This window comes from Nuphar pumila, chromosome 13 (genome assembly GCF_984573655.1).
Source record: "Nuphar pumila chromosome 13, dmNupPumi1.hap1.1, whole genome shotgun sequence".
NCBI lineage: Eukaryota > Viridiplantae > Streptophyta > Magnoliopsida > Nymphaeales > Nymphaeaceae > Nuphar > Nuphar pumila.
Window position 1 is genome coordinate 89,746,614 of NC_143261.1, and position 21,636 is coordinate 89,768,249.

The window sequence follows — 21,636 nt, forward strand, 5'->3', positions numbered from 1 at the left end:
ACTTGAGCAAAACTAGACTATCACTGAGCACAACCCTGGTTGGTCTAGTACCCAGGCCGACTCGTGTGCACCATATATCAACTCAATTTCCCAACCGAACCAAACCCAACTTTTTATACCTCGTTCTGCCTGGTTGAGCTTGCTAGCCAAGCCAGGTTGATTTCTTGTGCCAAGCCCAAATTGGTTCAATCGCCTTAAACTGAGTTCGAGTTTGACCCCTGCGATGCAATCGTTGCCTCGTCTGCTAAAATAGTGTTTTAACATCATTCTTTATGCAGCACAATATAATCTTTTTTAGTGCTATACATCGACATAATGGTCGAAACACATTTATCGAGGCACGAACCTTTAAGAACCTACGTTAAGAATCGCCAGAGATTCGGACCATCTCCGAGGTCGGGAAAAGTTGCATACGAGAACAATGTCAAAATACTTCTAACTTATATGTATTATATATATATGCTTTTAACTCAAGGATGCAATTTTGTATATTATTGTCTATTTTAAATTACGTCATTTACTTTATCATCGTGCTTTAATGTGCATAGGCTCCAGCTTTCTAAAATTTATTTAGCTCAGTGTGTGGTTTCACACATCGAGCCCTACTTTATGTCATTTACTTTGTTGTTGGGCTATAATGTGCACAGGCTTCTGCTTACGCAATTTACTTAGCTCGATGTACGATTTCGTACACCGAACCTCGATTATGCAAACCACACATCAGGTTTTACTTTATGTCATTTATTTTACCGTCGTATTATAATGTGCACAGACTTATGCTTTTATATATATATATATATATATATATATATATATATTATAAAGTATACAGTTTTGCATACTCCTGCCTACTTTAGATTATGCTAGTGTGTATTTAAAGGCGCAGATTTGCGCATCCTCGCCAAAATTTGATTTTTTTTTAAAGATTTTACATGCGAGATTTCAAGCTCGCATTATTCGATGTCTCGATAAGCAAAACAAGTGTTTTGTATTTGCGTATTCGCAATTGAGTTTCTCCTCGAACCAACATAATAAAAAAAGCCTCAACTACGTAGTCATCAGTGGTACGTACATCATGTCCTTTTCTATATTCAAAATGACTCAGATATTTTCTGGCCTAAAGCACATGATATTGAAATTTCTAAATGATGTTTGGTTTTCTTTATGAAAAACCAATATATTTCTCATTGTAGTGGTACTATTGGACATGCACAATATGTTAGTATTACGATGAGGAGGTTTCTGGTAACCTCGTAGTGCGATAATGCACCATGATTAAAAGAAAATCACATAAATGAAAATAATCACCTTTGCAAGCAAGATACTCGATTTGGTTTAAAGGACCAGAGCATGTAGAATGGATCGTCAGTTAAAATAAAACCTGATATACCCATTTGTCTCTTTGGTTCCGTCAAGAGAGGGGATGAGATGGTATAAAAACTTTGATGGACAAGTTGTTAACAACTACGCTCATCAAGTAATAATGACTCGGTGTCCCTGATCATCAGAGTTAGGGGACTGGGCTACTAAATATTATCCTAGGTGGTAGATCCCAATGACTTCTGTAGAAGTTCAGATGCATCCCCTTGTAACAAGTGGCCTCTTGAAAATTCTCTTTGTGTTATTTTGATGTCCTCTTAGAAGCGAAATCAGTTAGTTGTTCTGAGTATTAAAATGCATAGAGTAACAAACCCCTGAACAATCTTTGTTGTTTCTATGTTTATCTTGTGCGTACTCTCAAGTCAGTTAATTATCAAAATAAGATTTACCCTACTCACTTTACTTATTATGAAATTGTACATCGCAAAACAAACAAACACATATGTTAGTCTTGTTCTGATTTTTGATATCTATGCATCTACCAGGCTTTCATAATTCTGACATGTTTTATGAGATACAGGTGATGTTTAAGTTGATGTGGCAGGCGATGATGCAATGACGTGATGATATCAAGATCTCACTCTTTTTTTGTTGTTTCGCTTCTGAGCACGTTTTATAATTTGTATAAGGGTTTCTTTTGAAATTTCTCTTTTTTGTGTAAACTTTAATTATCAAAAACCTTGTTTTGAATATATGGTTTCAATGATTGTATGGAGATATAAATCCATTATGTAAGGAAGGTTTGCCTATAATGTGCCCAAGGTTCGTTGACTTGTTCTTTCAAACATTATTTTTCGTTGAACTACCATTTTAAACTCTGAAAAAGGATTGATTGCAAAGCTTCAAATTTTTTCTTAAAAGTTTACAAGTTTAGGATTTTGGGGCGTTACAGCTTTGGTATCAAAGCAATAGAGAATATAGTAATTCTTGATCATTCGACATCCACATCACACTGTGAGTATTTTGCTTCACACTTTTTGTATCTATCTTGATTAAGAAAATATGTTTTGGTTTAGATGTTATATAATGAGATGGTCGAGACAATAAATTCCTTGATTGGAGCAGTTAAACAATTTCAATCAATTGTCTAGAACATGAATCTTAAGGTGGATAGGTTGGCTTACGAAAGCACCAACCTAGGATGACCTGGTAACCGGATGGAATGCCATCAAGCTCACCCGGGTCAAATGTGATGCAAACCTTAGTAAAGAGATAAGAGAAACCAACCGAAGAGCACGCCTGAGAGGTTGCCACTAAGTTTGGTACAATAGAGGCATTTGGATCAGCATGGTTATGCAGTACAACAGGATTATCAGGATCAATAGGGGCATTCAAATCAGCATGGTTATTCAGTATAACAGAGGTATTCAGATCAGTAGGGATATTCGGGTCAGCAGAAGTACCCAGCCTGTCGAGTAGGGTGATCAACACCAAGCAGTTACCAGCCAGTGTGGTGCCAACCGAGGTTGTAAGGTCATCAACAGTGGGTTTTGAAGCTTGGGCCACCCAAAGCATGGAACCAAAGCTAAAGTCAAAGGTATAAATGCTTGGTATTTTGTATTGAGCATAATAATATGTAATCTGCAGAAATTTTGAGAAATAAAGTTTTGATTTCTTAGCTCCAATTGAAGATAACCTCAATCTGAGGATCGGCCTTTCCTAGTCTCTTCCATAGGCTAGCAAGGGATTTCCACTTCATCATTTTATCTTCACTCACCTCCACTTCATCACTATTAAAGTTACATTATCATAAGAAGCTAAGCCAAAGAGATCATCTTGAGGATCAGATCTTCAATCAGCTTTATCATTTAGCTACCGCAACCTGAATTACTTCTGCAGCATCCAGACTACTTCCGTTGATCGCTGCACAGGGCATATTTTGTGCATTGCTTCAAACGTCTCAATGAACATCTCAACTCATGAACGTCTCAATTCTATCGCCAGATGAGTATAAGCACAACATTTTCTTGGCTGAACTCTTAGCTAAACTTGACACAATTTCTTTGTAGTTGCAGTAGCTTGACTGCTTACAATCGAAGCTTGAAATCGCACACAATGCCACGACATCGCACTCCAAATTGCACACATAAAGCATCCAACGCCTTTGAGCTCACAACTCATAGTGTCGATCAAGTGTGTCCAACTAAGTGCATTATCAACTAATCCTTTCAAAGCTTATTCTATTAATTATGTGGATTCTTTCTTGATCGCAGGCCTAAGAGCATTAAAATCATCACACACTTCCTCTGCAGCTTCCCTGCTATGCGTGTGACACAAACAAGGAGTGAAGCCGCTTCGACATGTTGTGTGTGTTGCGTCTTCTGGCTCCTTTGTGCGCTGTCCCTCTTGTGCCTGCGTGTGCCATAGATTGTGCGCTTGTGAGTGCCAAATGAATTGCGCTTGTGCGTGCAAGCTAAAGGCACACTTGTGCGTGCAAAAATCAATTTGCACCTGTGTGCGCTTAGTAAAATTCAGCGCATATGTGTGCTTCTCAGTTGTGTGTCTGCGTGCACTGAACCATAGCGGTTAGGCAGTGAATGATCCATGGCCTTAGTGCAACAAATGTGCCCCCAGAATCTTGTTAATTGTATCTTCTATGATGAGTTGGGTCATTCTGTGAAAAAATGCCATCTTAAATAGGGTCATGACAAGAAGTAGCTGGCACACAAGGCCTTGAAGATGAAGTTTCCTCCGTAAGAGGTTCTCCTGATATATCTGTACTGGTTGAATATTCAACAGATTTAACGGGGACAAGAGGTGACATGTCGCCCAACAACTTGCCAAACTCACCACATTATACGCCTACGTCCCTTTATATGCCTAGACCACCTACTAGCATTTTGACCTTACCCCCGTCCTCCATGCAAGGTTAGATGCACGAGTATTGCGAGGAGCAATGTTAAGCAATACTTGAACCATTCTTAGGGGGCTAGAGAATGTTAGGATTTTGATGCTTTTTGTAGAGTCGGCAAACTCTTATCTGAAAGGTTTTAACCTTTTGTAAAATCAATCAGCAGTGATGGGTTTTTGTAAAGAGTTTTGTAGTATATAAAAATATTGTTTTACTTGATTACCACGATTATTTTAAATTTTAACTTACCTGTCCTTTGGTGTGAATAAAGAATGGTGCAAAGTATGAATGGTGAATCGCCTGACGAATGAGCTAAACAATGAGAATTCATCATGGATTTCCTCAGCACCCTGGCCAACATAATTTAAAGTCAAGTTCGTGCTCAGAGGGATTAGGCTACAATTACTGAGGCAAACCATCATCAAGGCATAATCACTTATAAAAAAAAATTGAAACTAGATCCTCTGACCTTCGCTAGCAAGGTCGATCCTGAGCTTGTCAAAAACTGGGTTGAGTAGACCGAGTGAGCTTTTCAAGTACTATCAGTACCCAAAGAGAAGAAGATTGTTTTCAGTACTTATCAGCTTAAGTATAGTGCCCAAAAATGGTGGGACGGGACCTGGGGTATCCATTTCTCGGGAGCGACAGTTATTCTTTGAAAAACTTTCTATAGTGCCTTTCTGGCAAACTATTTTTTCTCACATGAACGAGACAAAAAGAAGACAAAATTCATGGAGTTATGGCAAGGTAACTCAAGTCTGGTGGATTACACCATGATATTTCAGAACTTGAAACTATACTACTTTAACCTGTTCGGAAATGATTGCGAGCAAGCCAGAAAATTCATTCGAAGACTGAAGGAAGGACTCTGTCATCAGGTCCTGACCAGTATGCCCTCAACTTTCTCTACAGTTGTTGTGACAACCATCCTTTTAAATAATGATTGAAAGCGAGTTAAGGGTGGACATGACAAAAAGTCTGCTTGGAATGGTGGGGTTAACAAACGACAACTTGTTGATAGCAAAATGCAGAGACCCCCATTTAAGAAGAAAAATCAAGATATAGGAATCAAGCCACAACAACAGTCAAATCAATCATGCCTGAAGTGCAACTATGTCATCTTAGAAAGCCATGCCTTCGAGACACTGGAGGTTGTCTATATTGTGGGAAGATGGGGAATTACGTCCGAGAATGTCACAAGAAGGCGGCAAATTGGTAGAGACGAACCGCAGGTGAAGGTTAGCAACAATAATAATAACAACAACAACCGCAATAGCAACCACAAAAAGTAGTGGCACGCCGTGTCTATGCCATCATGATTGAACAAATAGAAAATAGTAAGTAGACACTCAAATAATCATAGGTTAATACTTTTTATAATTTAGTAAATTTATGAATTTTGTCAAACAAAATTTAATCAATGAAATCATGTATAAATTTTGTTCAATCAAGTAATTAATCCAAAACTTTTCCTAGGAACTCATTGTGAGTTGTTTTGATCGCTTTAAGAGCTTATATGTTGGGTTTACACATATATAGTGTATGCATCCTCGTTAACTCCGATTAACTTAGATTACGATTTTTGCAAATAACCTTTGAAGGAAAATTGAGGATGAAATTCTTTTAAAAGGGGTAGAATGTAAAATCCTATATGTTTCTAAGATTTTTTTTTCGATCATTCTTCCCTGTGATCCATTTAAACTACCCACAAGGGGGGGGGTTCTTTTTTAATTAAACCTGACCCTGCATCTCTCTCTCTCTCCTTCCTCCCCCTCTCACACCCGAGCCCTCCTGTCTCTCTCTCTCTCACCAGAACCCCCCCCCCCCTCCTGTCACACTCCTCTGTCTCTTTCTCACGTTGAAGACCCGATGCCCCGACTCTCTTTCTCATGTCTCCCTGCACCTCATTGGCCCCTTGACTCTCTTCCTCCTGTATCCCTGCACCTCGTCGAAGCTCGTTGGATGCTCACAAGTAAGTCCCTCTTCTTCCTTTGTTTTCTCAGAGGACAACAGCAGTCGTTGGCTGATGCTGTGGCCATTAGGTGGCCAACCAAATGGGGCAGCTGAAGCCGCCACCCATCTTCCTCTCTTTTCTTCTCTGCTGGCTTGCCTACAAACCCAAAGCCACCAACATCGGTGGCTCTAGCTCACCAAGAGAGAGGGTGTCGAGCACCCTCTCCTTTCTGGCAAGATCGGCAACAACCTCTGGTTGTTGTTGTCTTTCCAAGATGGGGCAGCCAGAGGGAGGGCTTGATGCCTCTCTCTCCTGCCCCTTTGGCCAAATGGAGGACAGGCACCACCTGCACCTACCTCCTTCTCTTTCTCTTTATAAGGCAAGCTAGTTAGGCAGCCCCCCCCCCCCCCCCCATCTGTCTCTCTCCCTCTCGCTTGGTTTGGCTAGATGGAGGGGTCGAGCCACCTCCACCTGACACTCGTCCCTCTTTTCTTTTTCTCCCTAGAGATGACAACTGCAACAGTGATGTTGTCATTGTTGTGTGGCTAGCTGGAGGGGCTGGCTAATGCTGCCTCTTCCTGCTGCCACCACCATTTTTTTTGGCTACCCGCGATGTCCACTGTCTCTGACAGTGGCATGCCGCCAGCCTCCCTCCTCCCCTGCTCTTTTGGCTAGAAGACATGCATCACTGTGCCTGTCACCTCATTTTTCCCCTTTCTGTCTGTTGATCATGGTGGCCACTGCCTTGAGTAGTGGCCTGGCTGTTGCCCTCCTGGTGTTGACCGTTGGTTGCGGCAGCCACTGCCTTCAGTATTGGCTTGACCGCCGACTTTCCTCCTTTTAAACCAATCTCAGCTTGTGCCCCTTAGTAGAAGGACCGAGCCTAGGCTCGGTCCTATCTCGTTTGGGGGCCAGACCCAGCTCAGCGTAATAGCTGAGCCCTCTATCCCCTTTTCGAGTTGCGCTCAAACAGTAGCAGCACTAGCATGGTCGAGTCGAGCAAAACTCTGCTATCACCGAGCGCAGCCCTGGTTAGTCCAGTACCTTGGGCTGACTCGTGTGCACCATATATCAACTCGATTTCCTGTCGAACCAAATCCGACTTTTTATACCTCATTCCACCCGGTTTGGCTTGCTAGCGAATCCGACTTGATTTCTTGTGTTGAGCCCGGCTCGGTCCGATCGGCTTGAACTGGGTTCGGATTTGACCCCTATGACGCAACTGTTCCTCGTCTACTTAAATAATGTTTTATTATCATTCTTTATGCAGCACAATAGAATCCTTTTTAGCGTTACAGACTGGCATAATGGATAGGACATGCTTACCGAGGCACGAGCCTTTAAGAACCTACACTCAGAATCGTTAGAGATTCAAACCATCTTCGAGGTAGGAAAAAGTTGTATACAAGAACAATGTCAGAATACTTCTAACTTATACTTATTATATTTATGTTTATATATATATATATATATATATATATATATATATATATATATATGCTTTTAACTCAATGATGCAATTTTGCATATTCTTCTCTATTTTAAGTTATGTTATTTACTTTGTCGTTGTGCTTTAATATGCATAGGCTTCAACTTTCTGAAATTTATTTAGCTCGATGTGGCTTCACACATCGAGCCCTACTTTATATTATTTACTTTGTCGTTGAGCTATAATGTGTGCAGGCTCCTGCTTACCCAATTTACTTAGCCTGATGTATAGTTTTGTATATCGGGCCTCACATACATAATTTATTTAGTTTGATGTATGGTTTCACATATCGGACCTTGCTTTATGTCATTTACTTTGTTGTTGCGTTGTAATGCGCACTTGCTTATGCTTTAATATATATGTATTCTATATACATATATAATATTATAAAGTATGTGGTTTTGCGTACTTCTACCTACTTTATGTTATGCTAGTATGTATTTAAAAACATAGATTTGTGTATCCTCACTGAAATTCAATTTGTTTTTAAAGATTTCACATGCAAGATTTCAAGCTCGCATTGTCTGATGTCTCGATAATCAAAATAAATGTTTTATGTTTGCATATTTTCAATTGAGTTTCTCCTCAAACCAACATAATAAAAAGGCCTCGACTACGTAGCTATCGATGGTACGTAGGGCAGATCCTTTTCTATATTCGAAATGACTCAAATATTTTTTGGCCTAAAGCACAGGATATTGAAATTTCTAAATAATGTTTGGATTTCTTTCTGAGCAACCAATATCTTTCTCATCATAATGGTACTATCAGACATGCACGGTATGTTAGTACTACGATGATTGGACTGGAGGTTTATGTTTACCTCATAGTACGATAATGCATTATGATTAAAAAAATTTACATAAATATAGATGATGGCTTTCACAGGCAAGATGCTTGATTTTGTTTAAAAGACTAGAGCATATAGAATGGGTCGTTAGTTAAAATAAAACCCGGTATACTCATTCGTCTCTTTGGTTCCATCAAGAGAGAGGATGGGATAGTATAAAAATTACGATGTAAAAGTTGTTAACAACTACGCTCCTTAAGTAGTAATGACTTAGTGTCTTTGATCATCGAAGTTAGGGGATCGGGCTACCAAATATTATCCTAGGTGGTAGATCCCAATGACTTCTGTAGAAGTTTGGATGCATCTCCGTATAACAGGTGACCTATGAAGATTTTTTTCTTGGTCATTTGGCTCCTTTTAGGAGCGAACTCAATTAGTTGTTCAAGGTATTAAAATGCATAGAATAACAAACCTCTGAACAATTTTAGTTGTTTCTACATTTATCTTATGCATACCCTCATCTTAGTTAATTATCGAAACAAGATTTACCATGCTCACTTTACTTATTTTGAAATTGCACATCACGAAAGAAACAACGAATATGTTAGTCTTGTTTCGATTTTTTATATTTATGCACCTACTAGGCTTTTATAAGTCTGACACATTTTATGGGATATAGGTGATGTTTAGGTTTATGTGGCAGACGATGATGCGATGACGTGATGATATCAAGATCTCACTCTTTCTCTGTTGTTTTGCTCCTAAGCACGTTTTGTAATTTGTATAAGGGTTTCTTTGAAATTTCTCTTTTTGTGTAAACTTTAATTATAAAAAAACTTGTTTTGAATCTATGTGATTTCGATGATTATATGGAGATACAAATCCATTGTGTAAGAAAGTTTCGCCTGTAATGCGCCCAAGGTGTTAACTTGTTCTTTCAAATATTGTTTTTCGTTGAATTGCCATTTTAAACTCAGAAAAAGAATTGATTGCAAAGCTTTAAATTTTTTCTAAAAAGTTTACAAGTTCAAAATTTTGGAGTGTTACATCTTCATTCTTATTTTTACACTTGATGAAACTGGATATTGCTCCCATCAAAGAACCCAAGTGACAGCGAACCTGGGAAGAAGGTGCTGAACCCTTAGTCCTAGGTTTGACTATCATCAGGTGTGCAGGTGCCCTTCATTGGTGGGCTCTGCAATGGTTTGGGTGTCGGTAAAGGATATCAGGTAGGGATGTGAAGCTTTGCTGGATTTTTGACTCGCATTCAGGTGGAAAGACTGCCTGCGCAATGAGCAAGGGTTAGGGCTTCTTGAATTTTTTCCTCTTCTTTTATTCTTTTCCTATGATTTTGCTTTTGCTACTGGCCTTTCCTTAATTGCATACACTTGTTTTCTCTTGTATGAGCCTTGGGTTAGTCCACCAAGCTTATGCACTCTAGGATGCTTCTAAAGGTCTATTTTTTTTCTTAAGAAATCTGTCTTGGTTTGATTATCTATTGCTACTTGGGAAGGAATGGTCTGACACGGTACCTGCTTCGATGGAGAGCTTCGTAATAAAAAAAGGAGAAAGGAAAAAAGCGATGTTTGGTTCTATTGTTAATATATTTATGCCATATTACGACTTGGTTGTAGGCACAACCATATTACAACACGGAAAATATGGCAAAGAAAAAATCTCAAGTTGTTTTAGAAATTTAGTTTTTCTTGGGAACTTACTGGCATGTAATATAAAAGATAAATAATCATGTTTATATATAACTTTTTCATAATAGAAAAAAGTGCCACAAAAGTACCGTGTGAATATAGGGTTAAGAGTAGAACATTTAATTTCAAAAATATGCAAAATTCGAAAAAATAACATTTTTTTTCTTTCATTATAATATCATACTTCGAAAATATTGCAAAAAAAGATAACAATTTTCAAAATATCGGAGACATTTATGACTATGGTGGCGAGCCTACATGGATGGTCTAAGCCCAACCAGCTTGAGGTCAAATTTGAACTAATTAACTTAGGAAAGGAGCTACAAACTCTTCATTTGGACCCAGTACAATTTGACAAATCCGAGTCCAATTATGGTAATTGAAGACATCAAGGATGCTGAATGTTATGAAGCCTAGCTGTATGGTTGCCACTCTGTCCCTCACATTCCTATATGGACTCCAGCAAGCAGCAAAAGCACTTGACAACTGTTATGTATGGATTGGTTCCACACTCTCTTTCCACGTTCATGTGCATGGTTTTGTGTGGTGCTTTTCAAGGAGTAAAGCATGAGACTCTGTAACTTGCAAGATTCTTAGCTTGGGTTAAGTTGATGTGGACCAGGTACTGGATCTGGGTCCGACAACATCAACTCATGTGATTCTGATTAAATGGGACACGGTTCAGTTTTTTTTTTTTTCAGGCTTTCATTAATCTGGCACAATGACAAAGGAGGGGGCTGAGATGGGTTGTGAGCTGAGATCTGTTTTCTTCAATCTTTGTCCCAGATGGAAAGCGGATCGGATTCTTGGGTGATAATGATACTGGTGGAGCCTGTGGATGAGGAGTTACCAAAGTTTGGGTGCTAGACACATTGAATCAATGAAATGACTGGCTGTAAGTTGGGTTCTGTCACTGATGCAAATCCTGATATATTCAATATCCAAATACAACTAAAGACAAAAAAAGAAAACCAATTCAAGCAGCAAAATTGGATCTGACAAATCCGGATCGCATCCCCCTCCTTCTCTGCATCAGTCACCCACCAAGATCTTGGTGATGCTTGGTTCTCTTGCTCTAGGAACAAGGAAGTTAAAGGCATCTTATTATTATAGTGGTAAATGCGTATGTGGTAGATAAAGTTCAAGAAAACCAAAAATCCATGAAAAAAGATGGGTGAGTGGTTCCAACTGAGGATCAGGTGCCATGTAATTGCACACAACAAACAAAGCTGTGGTTGGACGAGTCCCCTTAATAGGAACATGGCTTTGTCAAGCCCGTGAAAGAGATGGGGCCCGCATTGGATTCTGATGTATGATGGTCGGCCGTTGGAGTGAGGCCTCCAATTCTGTTTGGCAAAATGAATGGAAAGCTAGCTTATTGCTTCTTTAATCATGGGATATATTGGTTTTATTGGAGTGATTAGCATTGGAAGAAATCACATTCCTTGCTCAAATTCACACAAGTTGACAGCTCAACAGAGTGTGAGGTAGCCTTTCTGTCAATTAGGCAAGCAGCTGCAGAATCATCTCTTTTTGTAAGGAGGGTCAAGGAGTATTTGTCCTACTAATGCTCCGGTGCCAACCTTTTCTTTATAGTTGGTGACTATTTTAATAATGCATGTGCAATCGATCAAATTGGTTGGTTGGTTCTCATTTTGATGAGGTAACAGACAAAATATTAGCAGACTGATCCTGTTAAATGGATCTTAGAGATGGTGGGGAGGGAGAATTCCAAGCCATAGTCTTTGCTTTAACAAGGGTCAGCAGGCCACCACCGCAGGGGTCGCCCACATGGACAGCAGGGTGCAGAGATGAAGGCACACAATCAAACTCCACTGGCGCACAGGTGTTCAGAGGTAGGCTGCGTAAAGCAGGGTGATCATGGGGCCCCCACCCAAGGTTTTCCTCGTCGCTAAAAAACAATGGCTCAGCAGGGTAAAGCTGCCATGAAATTGAATGCAAGTTGAGTGGGACTTAACTACTTGGAGAATGGTTTCTGACAGCTGCTTCGTTATTTTGACTTACAATGGTTGATGATGCTCGATTCAGATTTCACAGTTGGCCTACTAATGCCTCCAGATCATTACTAGGCTGTTTAAACTAAAGTCTTCTCCGCTTTACTTCCCCCTCTTTCTTCGTATTGTTTTAAATGGTTTATGCCACAATCACAAATATTGCCGATATTTTGAAAATATCTGTTTCATCATGATAAAAAAATGATATTACTCTGAAAAAACATGATATCTTGACAATGTCACCTATTTTGAAAATATAACAAATTTAACCTGATATTAATGCAAAATAAATAAATTTTCTCTAGTTTTTTTATAATTTTTATCTTTATATTTATATTATATATATTTCATATATTTATATAACACGATATTTTTGCAAGAAAAATTCAACTTTCAAATTAAAACATGGCAAGATTTTTCCTTGCCTACATTTTCCTGAGAAACAAGACTTGTTGTGACAATGGTTTATACTACTTACATTGAGTGCATTGAATTCAGAAAACTTGTTCCTACACTGTTCGTTTGCATTGGCATTTATTACAATGCCAGTTATTGTTGGCATGATACATTACTACCCTCATTCTAGTGATCTCCAATAACTTTGTCACCTTTTGGCAGAGGTTGAGTGGGGCTGCGTGATCGATTGAGTAGGATTTAAACTTTAAAATTTGCTTGTTGAAACAGTGGTGATTTTTTTTTTAGTCTCATAAAACTTTAAAAAATGAGTGTAGCTGAGATGTGTATGCTTAGATGGGTGTGTGAAAATACAATAAAAGATAAGATTCGAAACGTGGAGATGTGTTGCACTCATTGAAAATAAGATGAGAGAGAATAGTTTACGGTGGTTTGGACATATTCGGTGAAGGCCTAATTAATGATGCTCAAGTTAAAAGGATGGAGAAATGGAAAAATATATTAGTTAAAATAGGTCGGGGTAGGCCTAGAAAAACTTGAATGGAGATGATAGGAAAGGATATGAATGCTTTGAACCTCACCGAGGACATGGCATTGGATAGAAATGATTGGAGGAGAAGGATTCATGTGGAAGACCCAGAATGATTTTTTTCTTTTTGGTTAGCCGACCCCAATTGTTTTGGGATGAAGGCGTTGTTGTTGTATAAAAGTTATTTTAATGGGAAAAGCAGATCGAGAGAGGGGCAGAATTCTAGGGAATAGCCTGTTTGCTGCCAGCGACTTTGCCTATAGCAGATTGACTTTGTTTTCAGAATCATACCCTCTGATCTGTGAACTAACATCCCTAATTATCACCAAGTCCATTGACTCACACTGTAACAAATCTCAACCAAATTTAGCTTCACAATGAAGTCGGAAGAGGAACAAACAGTCATTTTTGCCCCCAACAAAATTCACTTATCAATGAAGTTTGCAGAGAAGTCCAAGGTATTTTAAGTATCAATCAAATCATTACTAAGACTAATCACAAATATCGTTCTCGGAAAAGTCAGGCTGCGAAAATCTCATGATAAATTAATTTTATTTATTTCTTCAAAAAAAAAAATCTCGTGAAAATATTGGGCATACATAAAAATATACATGGAAACGTAAAAATATTTAAAATATAGAAAAGTGTTTTTTATCAAACTAATGCATTATTTTAAAATAGGAAATTAATCTAAAAATATATCGGTATCCCTGTGCTTAATTAATTTTTCCTACCAGAAAAAAAATCTTCTATTAAAATAAGACTAATAATTTAAAAAAAAAACAAAATATCGCTCAACATTGTTAAACCCTTTTCTGGATGGGTGTCAATAATTTGCTCAAAGGATAAAACCCACAAAAAAGTTATATAAAGTAATAATCCCAACCATTCGAATAAAAAGAAAGCCGGCCCCAACGTAGCTTTCACGTAGTTGTGATTCTCTCTCTCTCTCTCTCTCTCTCTCTCTCTCTCTAAAAGAGAGATAGGGAAGAGGGGCTGAAACTGAGGCAGAGATGGCGGAGATCCACCATCCCCAAGACATCCCCAAGGTGGTCACCTTCCTCTCTTCCTTGCTTCAGAGAGTAGCCGACTCCAATGATGCTGCTGCCTTCATTTCTCCACCACCACCATCGTCATCACCACCATCGTCGTTGTCGTTGTCTTCTTCACCACAGTGGATCTCCCTCTTCCATGGCCTCTCCAGGCCCGCGATCTCGATCCAGAGCTACTTGGAACGTATCTTCCGATACGCGAATTGCAGCCCGTCCTGCTTTGTCGTCGCCTACGTCTACCTAGATCGCTTCACGAGCCGGCAACCGGCGATCCCCATTACCTCCTACAATGTCCACCGCCTCCTCATCACCAGTGTCTTGGTTGCAGCAAAATTCATGGACGACCTGTAAGTGGATCTTCCATTTTTTCTCTTACATACTTAACGCTGCTATCGAGCTACGCTCCACCGATAATTGTCCTGAAATTTCTCACTTAAAGGTTTTTTATTTTATTTCGAGAAACTGCCCAAGGCGCAAAAACCTAGCCTCACTGGATCAGTCAGGTTAATGCATAAAGATTGAAACGTGTGAAAAGCATAGGAGAGGAGCAAGTAGGAAGTGACAAAATTAAGAAGATAATACTTATGCTTTTACTTTATACATCTGCCCAAAGCTTCCATGATTTGTAAGAACCATATATGTTTCTAATTCTAACACAAGAAACAATCAATTAAATTCTATTTCATATTAGAGAAAAGCTAACCTATACTTTTTGCAAGTAAATTTTAGGAAGCGTGGAAGAAACGCATAGTTTCATACTTCCAAAACAAGCTCTTAAGATTTTTTGAAAGTTTTTAATAACTATGGACACCAAACTCTAGACAGAAAATTAAGCACAGTACTCAACCACCAAAGCCCAGTAGGACCCAGAGGACGATAATCCCGAATGCGCCAAAGTTTTGGCCATAGTTACAAATGTTGCCAACTTTCTAATTAAAAATATTGAGCTAAAATCGTGATATTCTCAAAGGGTGATATTATACTAGAAAAATATATGATATTTTCACAATATTATTATTTCAAAAAATATCAAATTTAATGATAAAATTTTATGTTATTCATATTTTATATATTTAGATAAACTGACATTTTTCTCAAGATTCTTGAGAGAAAATCATCACTTTTTCAAAATAGTATGAAAATTTCCCCAAAACGAGATTTATGAGTATGGTTTTGGCCCATAATGACCCCGACCGACAACTTAACACCCACCAAGTTCTTGATGTGATTGCACATTTTATTTTAAGCCATATCTCTAAGATGGAGGGTGATCAGGTGTTTAATGCACAAATATTTATACAATCGTATTCATATTCCACCTGATCTTTTCGTCACAAAGATGTCGGTGAGGTGATTAGGTGCAGCAGCATGGCAAAAATGTGTGCAATCACAATGCACGTGATCCTTCCTTGGGGGCGTAGGGGAGTCTTTATTGGGACGTCCAGCTGGCGATGTAGCCTTATTGGCACAGCAACCAAGCACATAACAGTGAGGTTATGTACTGTTATAAATGAAAAGAGAGGATCACGTGCCGTCAGAAGTGCTTTGGGTGCCGTTCATCTTAAAAATGAACGGCACCCAACGAAGCAGTGAATAGGCTAACTGTTAACCGTTCATTTTAAACCATTCTGATGTCGTTCATCCTAAATATGAATGACATGGGAGAAAATGTGGAGCCCAAATCCCATTTGTACTGGTTTTGGATGCCGTTCATCTAGAGATCAACGGCATCCAGAGGTACTATGATGTATGGAATACTGTCTTATCCAACCCGTCGGTGCTTCCACCGTTCATTCATGCGATGAACATTCCAAGTACCATGAAGTAACTATTTTTTGGGCTGTTTATTTTGAAAACCTAAGTGCCGTTCATCTAAGGAATCAATGGATCTGAAAAAAACGCGAGACCCCATCTAGAAGCCCCATAATCCATCCATGGTATTTGGGATGTTAGGGGTGTCAACGGGTTGGGTTTGGTTCAGACTCAGGTAGAACCAAACTGGGCCTCTGTTTTTGGGTATGGTATTAGGTCCGAACCCGAGTAGAATCTAATCTATCATAAGAAAAATCATACCCGAACCCGATAAAACCCACATAAACAGACCCAGATCATACCTGGCAAAACAATATATTTTTATCATTTTTACAATGAAAATTTGCGGGCCTTAATCATAACTCGGGTCGGGCTCGGGTCTGGTATTCACAAATTATACTCTCGTTCATGTATTAATCAGACCTTCGGGTCTGAACCCGGGTCTTAATCGAGTCTTCTTATTTATCACCATATCCAAACCTTATAGGGTTTGGTTCGAGTCTGGTCTAAGTAAACCCGTTGACATCCTCCTTGGAATTTTTCAAACTCTTTTTTGGGAAATCTGACACTGGATAATTATATGCAGTAGTCTAGGAACTGATATTTAGTTTTTACTGTTATTATCATTGTTGTAAGAAATTGTGTTTATTACAGGTATTACAACAATGCTTATTACGCGAAAGTTGGGGGGATCGGCACCATAGAGATGAACTGTTTGGAGATTGATTTCCTTTTTAACATTGGCTTCCAATTGAACGTCACCCCTTCAACCTTCCACACTTACAGCATGTATCTGCGGAGGGAGATGCTAGAGTTTGAGTCCTGCAATGGCTACTACATACAAAGACCCCTCACAATCCATGGCTACTATTCTTCTACTTCCACTTCTGATGATCCAAACCCTCAGAACCAGCAGCTTATTGTTTGTTGTACAAACAACTCTGTGTAAACAGAGATCTTTGATCATGTTTGTTCCTTTTCTTGTTCTCTCTCTCTCTCTTTTATCTTTCTAGTGGTGATTGCGGTCGCGAGGCTCCACTCGGGGTTTTCCTGATCTCTTCGGTTACGGTTCCTCGTCATAAAAAAAACTTCAAAAGTCCAAGAAAATAAGTATTGCTAGAATGGATTGAAACCCTGTTTCTTGAGAGAACCGGTTCACTCGGTTCTCACAACGGGCGAAAACCCACCCCTGTAGGAAAACCATGGGTGGGCTTGCCCCATCGAGAAGAAGCCTTCCTCTGCAGGAAATGGAGGAGGGCCTCCTGTCGGTGGGTTGGGCCTCCACCAACACGCCGATGGAAGCTTGCTGGGCATAATCCCGCCAGTGGTGCGGCCATGTTTCGTTGGATTTGTAAGGGAAGAAGGGGAAGGGGAGGTAAACACGCTGCACACCCCCACCTATGAAACTCGACACACAAAGCGAAGAGAAGATAGCAGGGAAAATGTTCATATCTTTCCATTCAGCATACAGGAATATATGGGAGGGTGGTGTGTGTTCTCCCCGAAACACAAATTACGTGTTCCTGTGTGTACCGAGGAATATCTTAGGACCCACGATAATTCATATGACAATGTTGCCCACGATGACTTTATAATAAAATAACATATAAAAAAGGTAGATATGCTTTTGACGGAAATGTCCTCCGGTAAGATAGATATGTGTTGGATGAAAATGCCCTTTCGCTCCCCGTAAATAGATTTGCACGTTTCGCCTTTGTTTTTAACTTATGTTACAACACATGGCTGCCTTCTTGCCTGATGAGTTGTGGAGCCTGATTCATAGTTTTTTTGCCTTACAGAAAGGGGGGTCCGGGGGTTCCCCCGGCGCGGGTCCCTTATGTTTGAGACTCGGTTTCTTATGGATCAGACCCAACTTATTTAGGTTTAGAGTTGTCGCCCTTGCCTTGTATAATTTTTTTTTTCTTTTTTGTAACTGTTGAAAAGAGCAATAAGATTTCTCTCTGAGCGGTCGTGGTTTTTTTATTCTCTCTCTTTTGAAAAGAGTGATTTACAGTAAAAATCAAATAAGAGAGTAGTGATTTACAGTATAAATCAAATCAGAGAGTAGCGATTTACAGTATAAATTAGATAAGAGAGTAGCGATTTACAGTATAAATCAAATCAGAGAGTAGCGATTTACAGTAAAAATCAAATCAGCGAGTAGCGATTTATAATAGAAATCAAATCAAAGAGTAGCGATTTACAGTAGAAATCAGATAAGTGAGTAGCGATTTACGGTAGAAATCAGATCAGAGAGTAGCGATTTACAATAGAAATCAAATCAGAGAGTAGCGATTTACAGTAGAAATCAGATTATAGAGTAGCGATTTATAGTAGAAATCTGATTTGTATTGTAAATCACTATTCTCTGATTTGATTTCTACTGTAAATCGTTACTCTCTTATATGATTTGTATTGTAAATCGTTATTCTCTGATTTGATTTCTACTGTAAATCGTCACTCTCTTATCTGATTTCTACTATAAATCGCTACTCTCTGATTTGATTTATACTATAAATCGCTACTCTCTTATCTGATTTCTACTGTAAATCGCTACTCTCTAATTTGATTTCTACTGTAATTCGTTATTCTTTGATCTAATTTTTACTGTAAATCGTTACTCTCTGATTTGATTTTTACTGTAAATCGTTACTCTCTTATCTGATTTGTATTGTAAATCGTTATTCTCTGATTTGATTTCTACTGTAAATCGTTACTCTTTTATCTGATTTTTACTGTAAATTGTTACTCTCTGATTTGATTTCTACTGTAAATCGTTACTCTCTTATCTAATTTCTACTGTAAATCGTCACTCTCTGATTTGATTTCTACTGTAATTGTGTTAACAGTAATATCTAATATCCAAAGAATCTTGTTGTTATACATGTCTTTAACAGCGAGATGTGTGCAGGAGCACGACATTCCAAGGGATATCTAGCTCATCGTTATTGATAAAGATAATAGTGACGAGATTCATCTTCACAGTAGAGTAATAACAGCAAGATTCATGGCTAGCCGTTATTGATGAAGGTAATAACAGGGACAAAAATCTCTTTGTTATTGTTTTATCAATAGTAGCAAAAGTTTTTCTCATCCAAAAAGAGTCACCGCTATTGATCCTTATCCTTATAGTGTAAGCTATGATATTCTTACAGATCTACACTACCAAAGCAATATTAATAGAAAATAAGACAATTAATTAAAGCATAAATAAAAAACAATATCAAGTTTTAATAGTCAACTAACCCTAAAAAAAATCTCATAACAAGTATTTATTGCATGAAAATAAAACCCTAACTCTACAATGTATCTTGGATAAGATCTAAATATGAAAGCAAACCCAAAGCTAAACCCAAATTCTGAATGCTATGGATCGTGGATCTCAATCATGTCATCCTTTGGTTTTCTTTTTCTTCTTATTTGTTTGACTTGGATCTGATTTTAGATCCAGGATTGCATCACAAATTGAGTTTAGTATGTTTTGATCATGACATTTCAACTAATAAAAGTAAAAAGAGAAGATATGTACAATTACAACAATTGTTTGCAAATTTGTCAAGGTTTTAGCACAATGTGTGAAGTTGCTTTTAAAGCTTGTTTGTGTTTTCTTATAAGTTCCATTTTATTAGTTTTAATTTTCATGATTTTCAAATATAATGAGCTATTCTGTTATTGAGATTTTGATGTTTGTAGCGTTGTAATAAACACTAGCTCCTTTCTTTTCCCTAAGACACATCCTAAGACTATGTTTCTATTGAAAGAGGACTTTCAGGGCATGTTTGCAATACCATGTGATTCTTGGATTTTCTCAAGATCTTGTCATTGTAAATCACAACACTTTCTCAATGTTAGTGAAACATGAGAAAAGTACAAGTTGTGCTTGTGATTGACAATCGCTATTGTTTTGCCTTGAATCTTGTGAAAGTTGATCACAAGCTTAGGTTGCGTTTAGCGCCCCATATTGTGGATGAACTTCTGTAGAAATCAGTTTTGTGGATGACAGTTTAGAAGTTCATCTGCAGGATAAAGAAGTTTGAAAACTGTAGCTTGTAAAGACTTTTAAACATTAGTGATGTGTTTGACGCATTAGTTAAGAAGGCCTTCTAAAGCACTTTTTGTAGCAAATGACCAACTTACTCTTGGCCTTCTAAAATGGGTTGGGTATAGGTTAAACCCACCCAGCCCTACCCAAACCCTCAACCTTCAGTGTCCTGTGCTTTGCCAGCTCGGGCATGGTTCAAGATCAGTGACATCTATGCATCAACATTCATCAAGCCCTCTTCATCAAAAATCCGATTTGCAAAATCAAATTTCCCATGCTTTGTATACATATTCACCCGAGAACCCACCAAGAACTCATTGAGCTGAAAACAATTCCGTATCAAATAACTCTTTTCCATGAGAAACTATTTTCTCATGAGATTTCTGATGGGAAGGAGCCCCGTAGTGAGCCTTCCAAACACCTTCCCATCTGGAAAGGGTTGAAACCAACGCCTGGAAGGCCTTCCAAGAAGGGGGCGCCAAACGTAGCCTTAGCTTTAGCCTTATAACCAATAATCTACTTTCTCAGCTGTGATTGTTCATCCCCAAATGTGATCAAAACAAACATGCCAATGGGGATTGAGGACTATATCCGTGGCCGGCGGAAAATATCTTTTAGCAAGGGCCTTATCCACCATTACAAGCTATTTCTGGCAACAAACATTTTCGTCACTAATTCTTTTAGAGACAATCTATAAGCGAAGAAGTTTGATCTGTCACTATAAGTATCAGCAAAGGCTAGGGTGTCCCTTATCGAGGGAAATGACCCTCACTAGAAGTCCACTTTGGAGTAGTGATAGGTTTTTCCAACAATACAAAATTCAATAGATGCAATTGCACCAAATTTTCTTGACTGAAGAAAATAAGTTTTTCGTTCAAGAAACATGATTCGTGGGTCGATTCTCACTAAACCAGCCAGCCATGCTGAGCACATCTACTAGGCCAGATTGAGTCAAAACGACTTGCATCGTGAGATTCTAGCTAGAATGTAGAGATGATTGATTGTAGCAAATATATACCTTTCTACTCTCATGGAAAATGTGTAAGATCTTTGAAATCACAAACCAACAGGGTTGTAACTAAGGGTGGCAATCGGGTTGGCGGGTCATGTCGGCCGGTCAGCATACCTCAACACGAACCCGACCCATTTATTAAACGGGTAACCCGACACGACCCGATTAACCCGTTTAATAAACGGGTTGGGTTAGGTAAATGGGTTGGCGGGCGGGTCGGGTTCGGGTAAACGGGTTGACCCACCTGCCTAACCCGTTTATTAAACGGGTCAGCCGGATTGGCATACCCCTAACACGAACCCGATCCGTTTAATAAACGGGTTAGGCGGGTTGACCCGTTTATGACATGAACCTATTTAAGCCAAACCCTCGGGTTGGCGGATCGACCCGTTTATGACAAGAACCTGTTTAAGCCAAACCCTCGGGTCGTGTCAGGTTTTGCCACTCCTAGTTGTAACCTTTTCTTTATCCTTATGAAATTATACCATCGCCTCTCTCTCTCTCTCAAACAAGAGGCATATATATCCACTGCAAAATCACATTACACTTAAGCGTAGATAACTTATTGAAGAGACATAACTTAAGCCCAC

The 21,636-nt window shown here is 38.8% G+C and overlaps 1 protein-coding gene across 1 annotated transcript; it reads left to right on the forward strand.

Annotated features, from left to right (window-relative positions):
• Positions 1–14,084: 14,084 nt before the first annotated feature.
• On the forward strand, positions 14,085–16,983 carry LOC149819096 (cyclin-U4-1-like). The gene is made up of 2 exons (XM_089985543.1): positions 14,085–14,527; positions 16,647–16,983. The coding sequence occupies exons 1-2, from the start codon at positions 14,142–14,144 to the stop codon at positions 16,939–16,941; spliced, it is 681 nt and encodes a 226-aa protein (XP_089841669.1). The 5' UTR covers positions 14,085–14,141; the 3' UTR covers positions 16,942–16,983.
• Positions 16,984–21,636: the final 4,653 nt, after the last annotated feature.

Excerpts from the sequence above, each read along its gene's own strand:
- LOC149819096 (XM_089985543.1), top strand. The coding sequence starts at position 14,142 with ATGGCGGAGATCCACCATCCCCAAGACATCCCCAAGGTGGTCACCTTC. Across the intron at positions 14,528-16,646 it reads GCAAAATTCATGGACGACCT|GTATTACAACAATGCTTATT; the intron begins GTAAGTGGATCT and ends TGTTTATTACAG.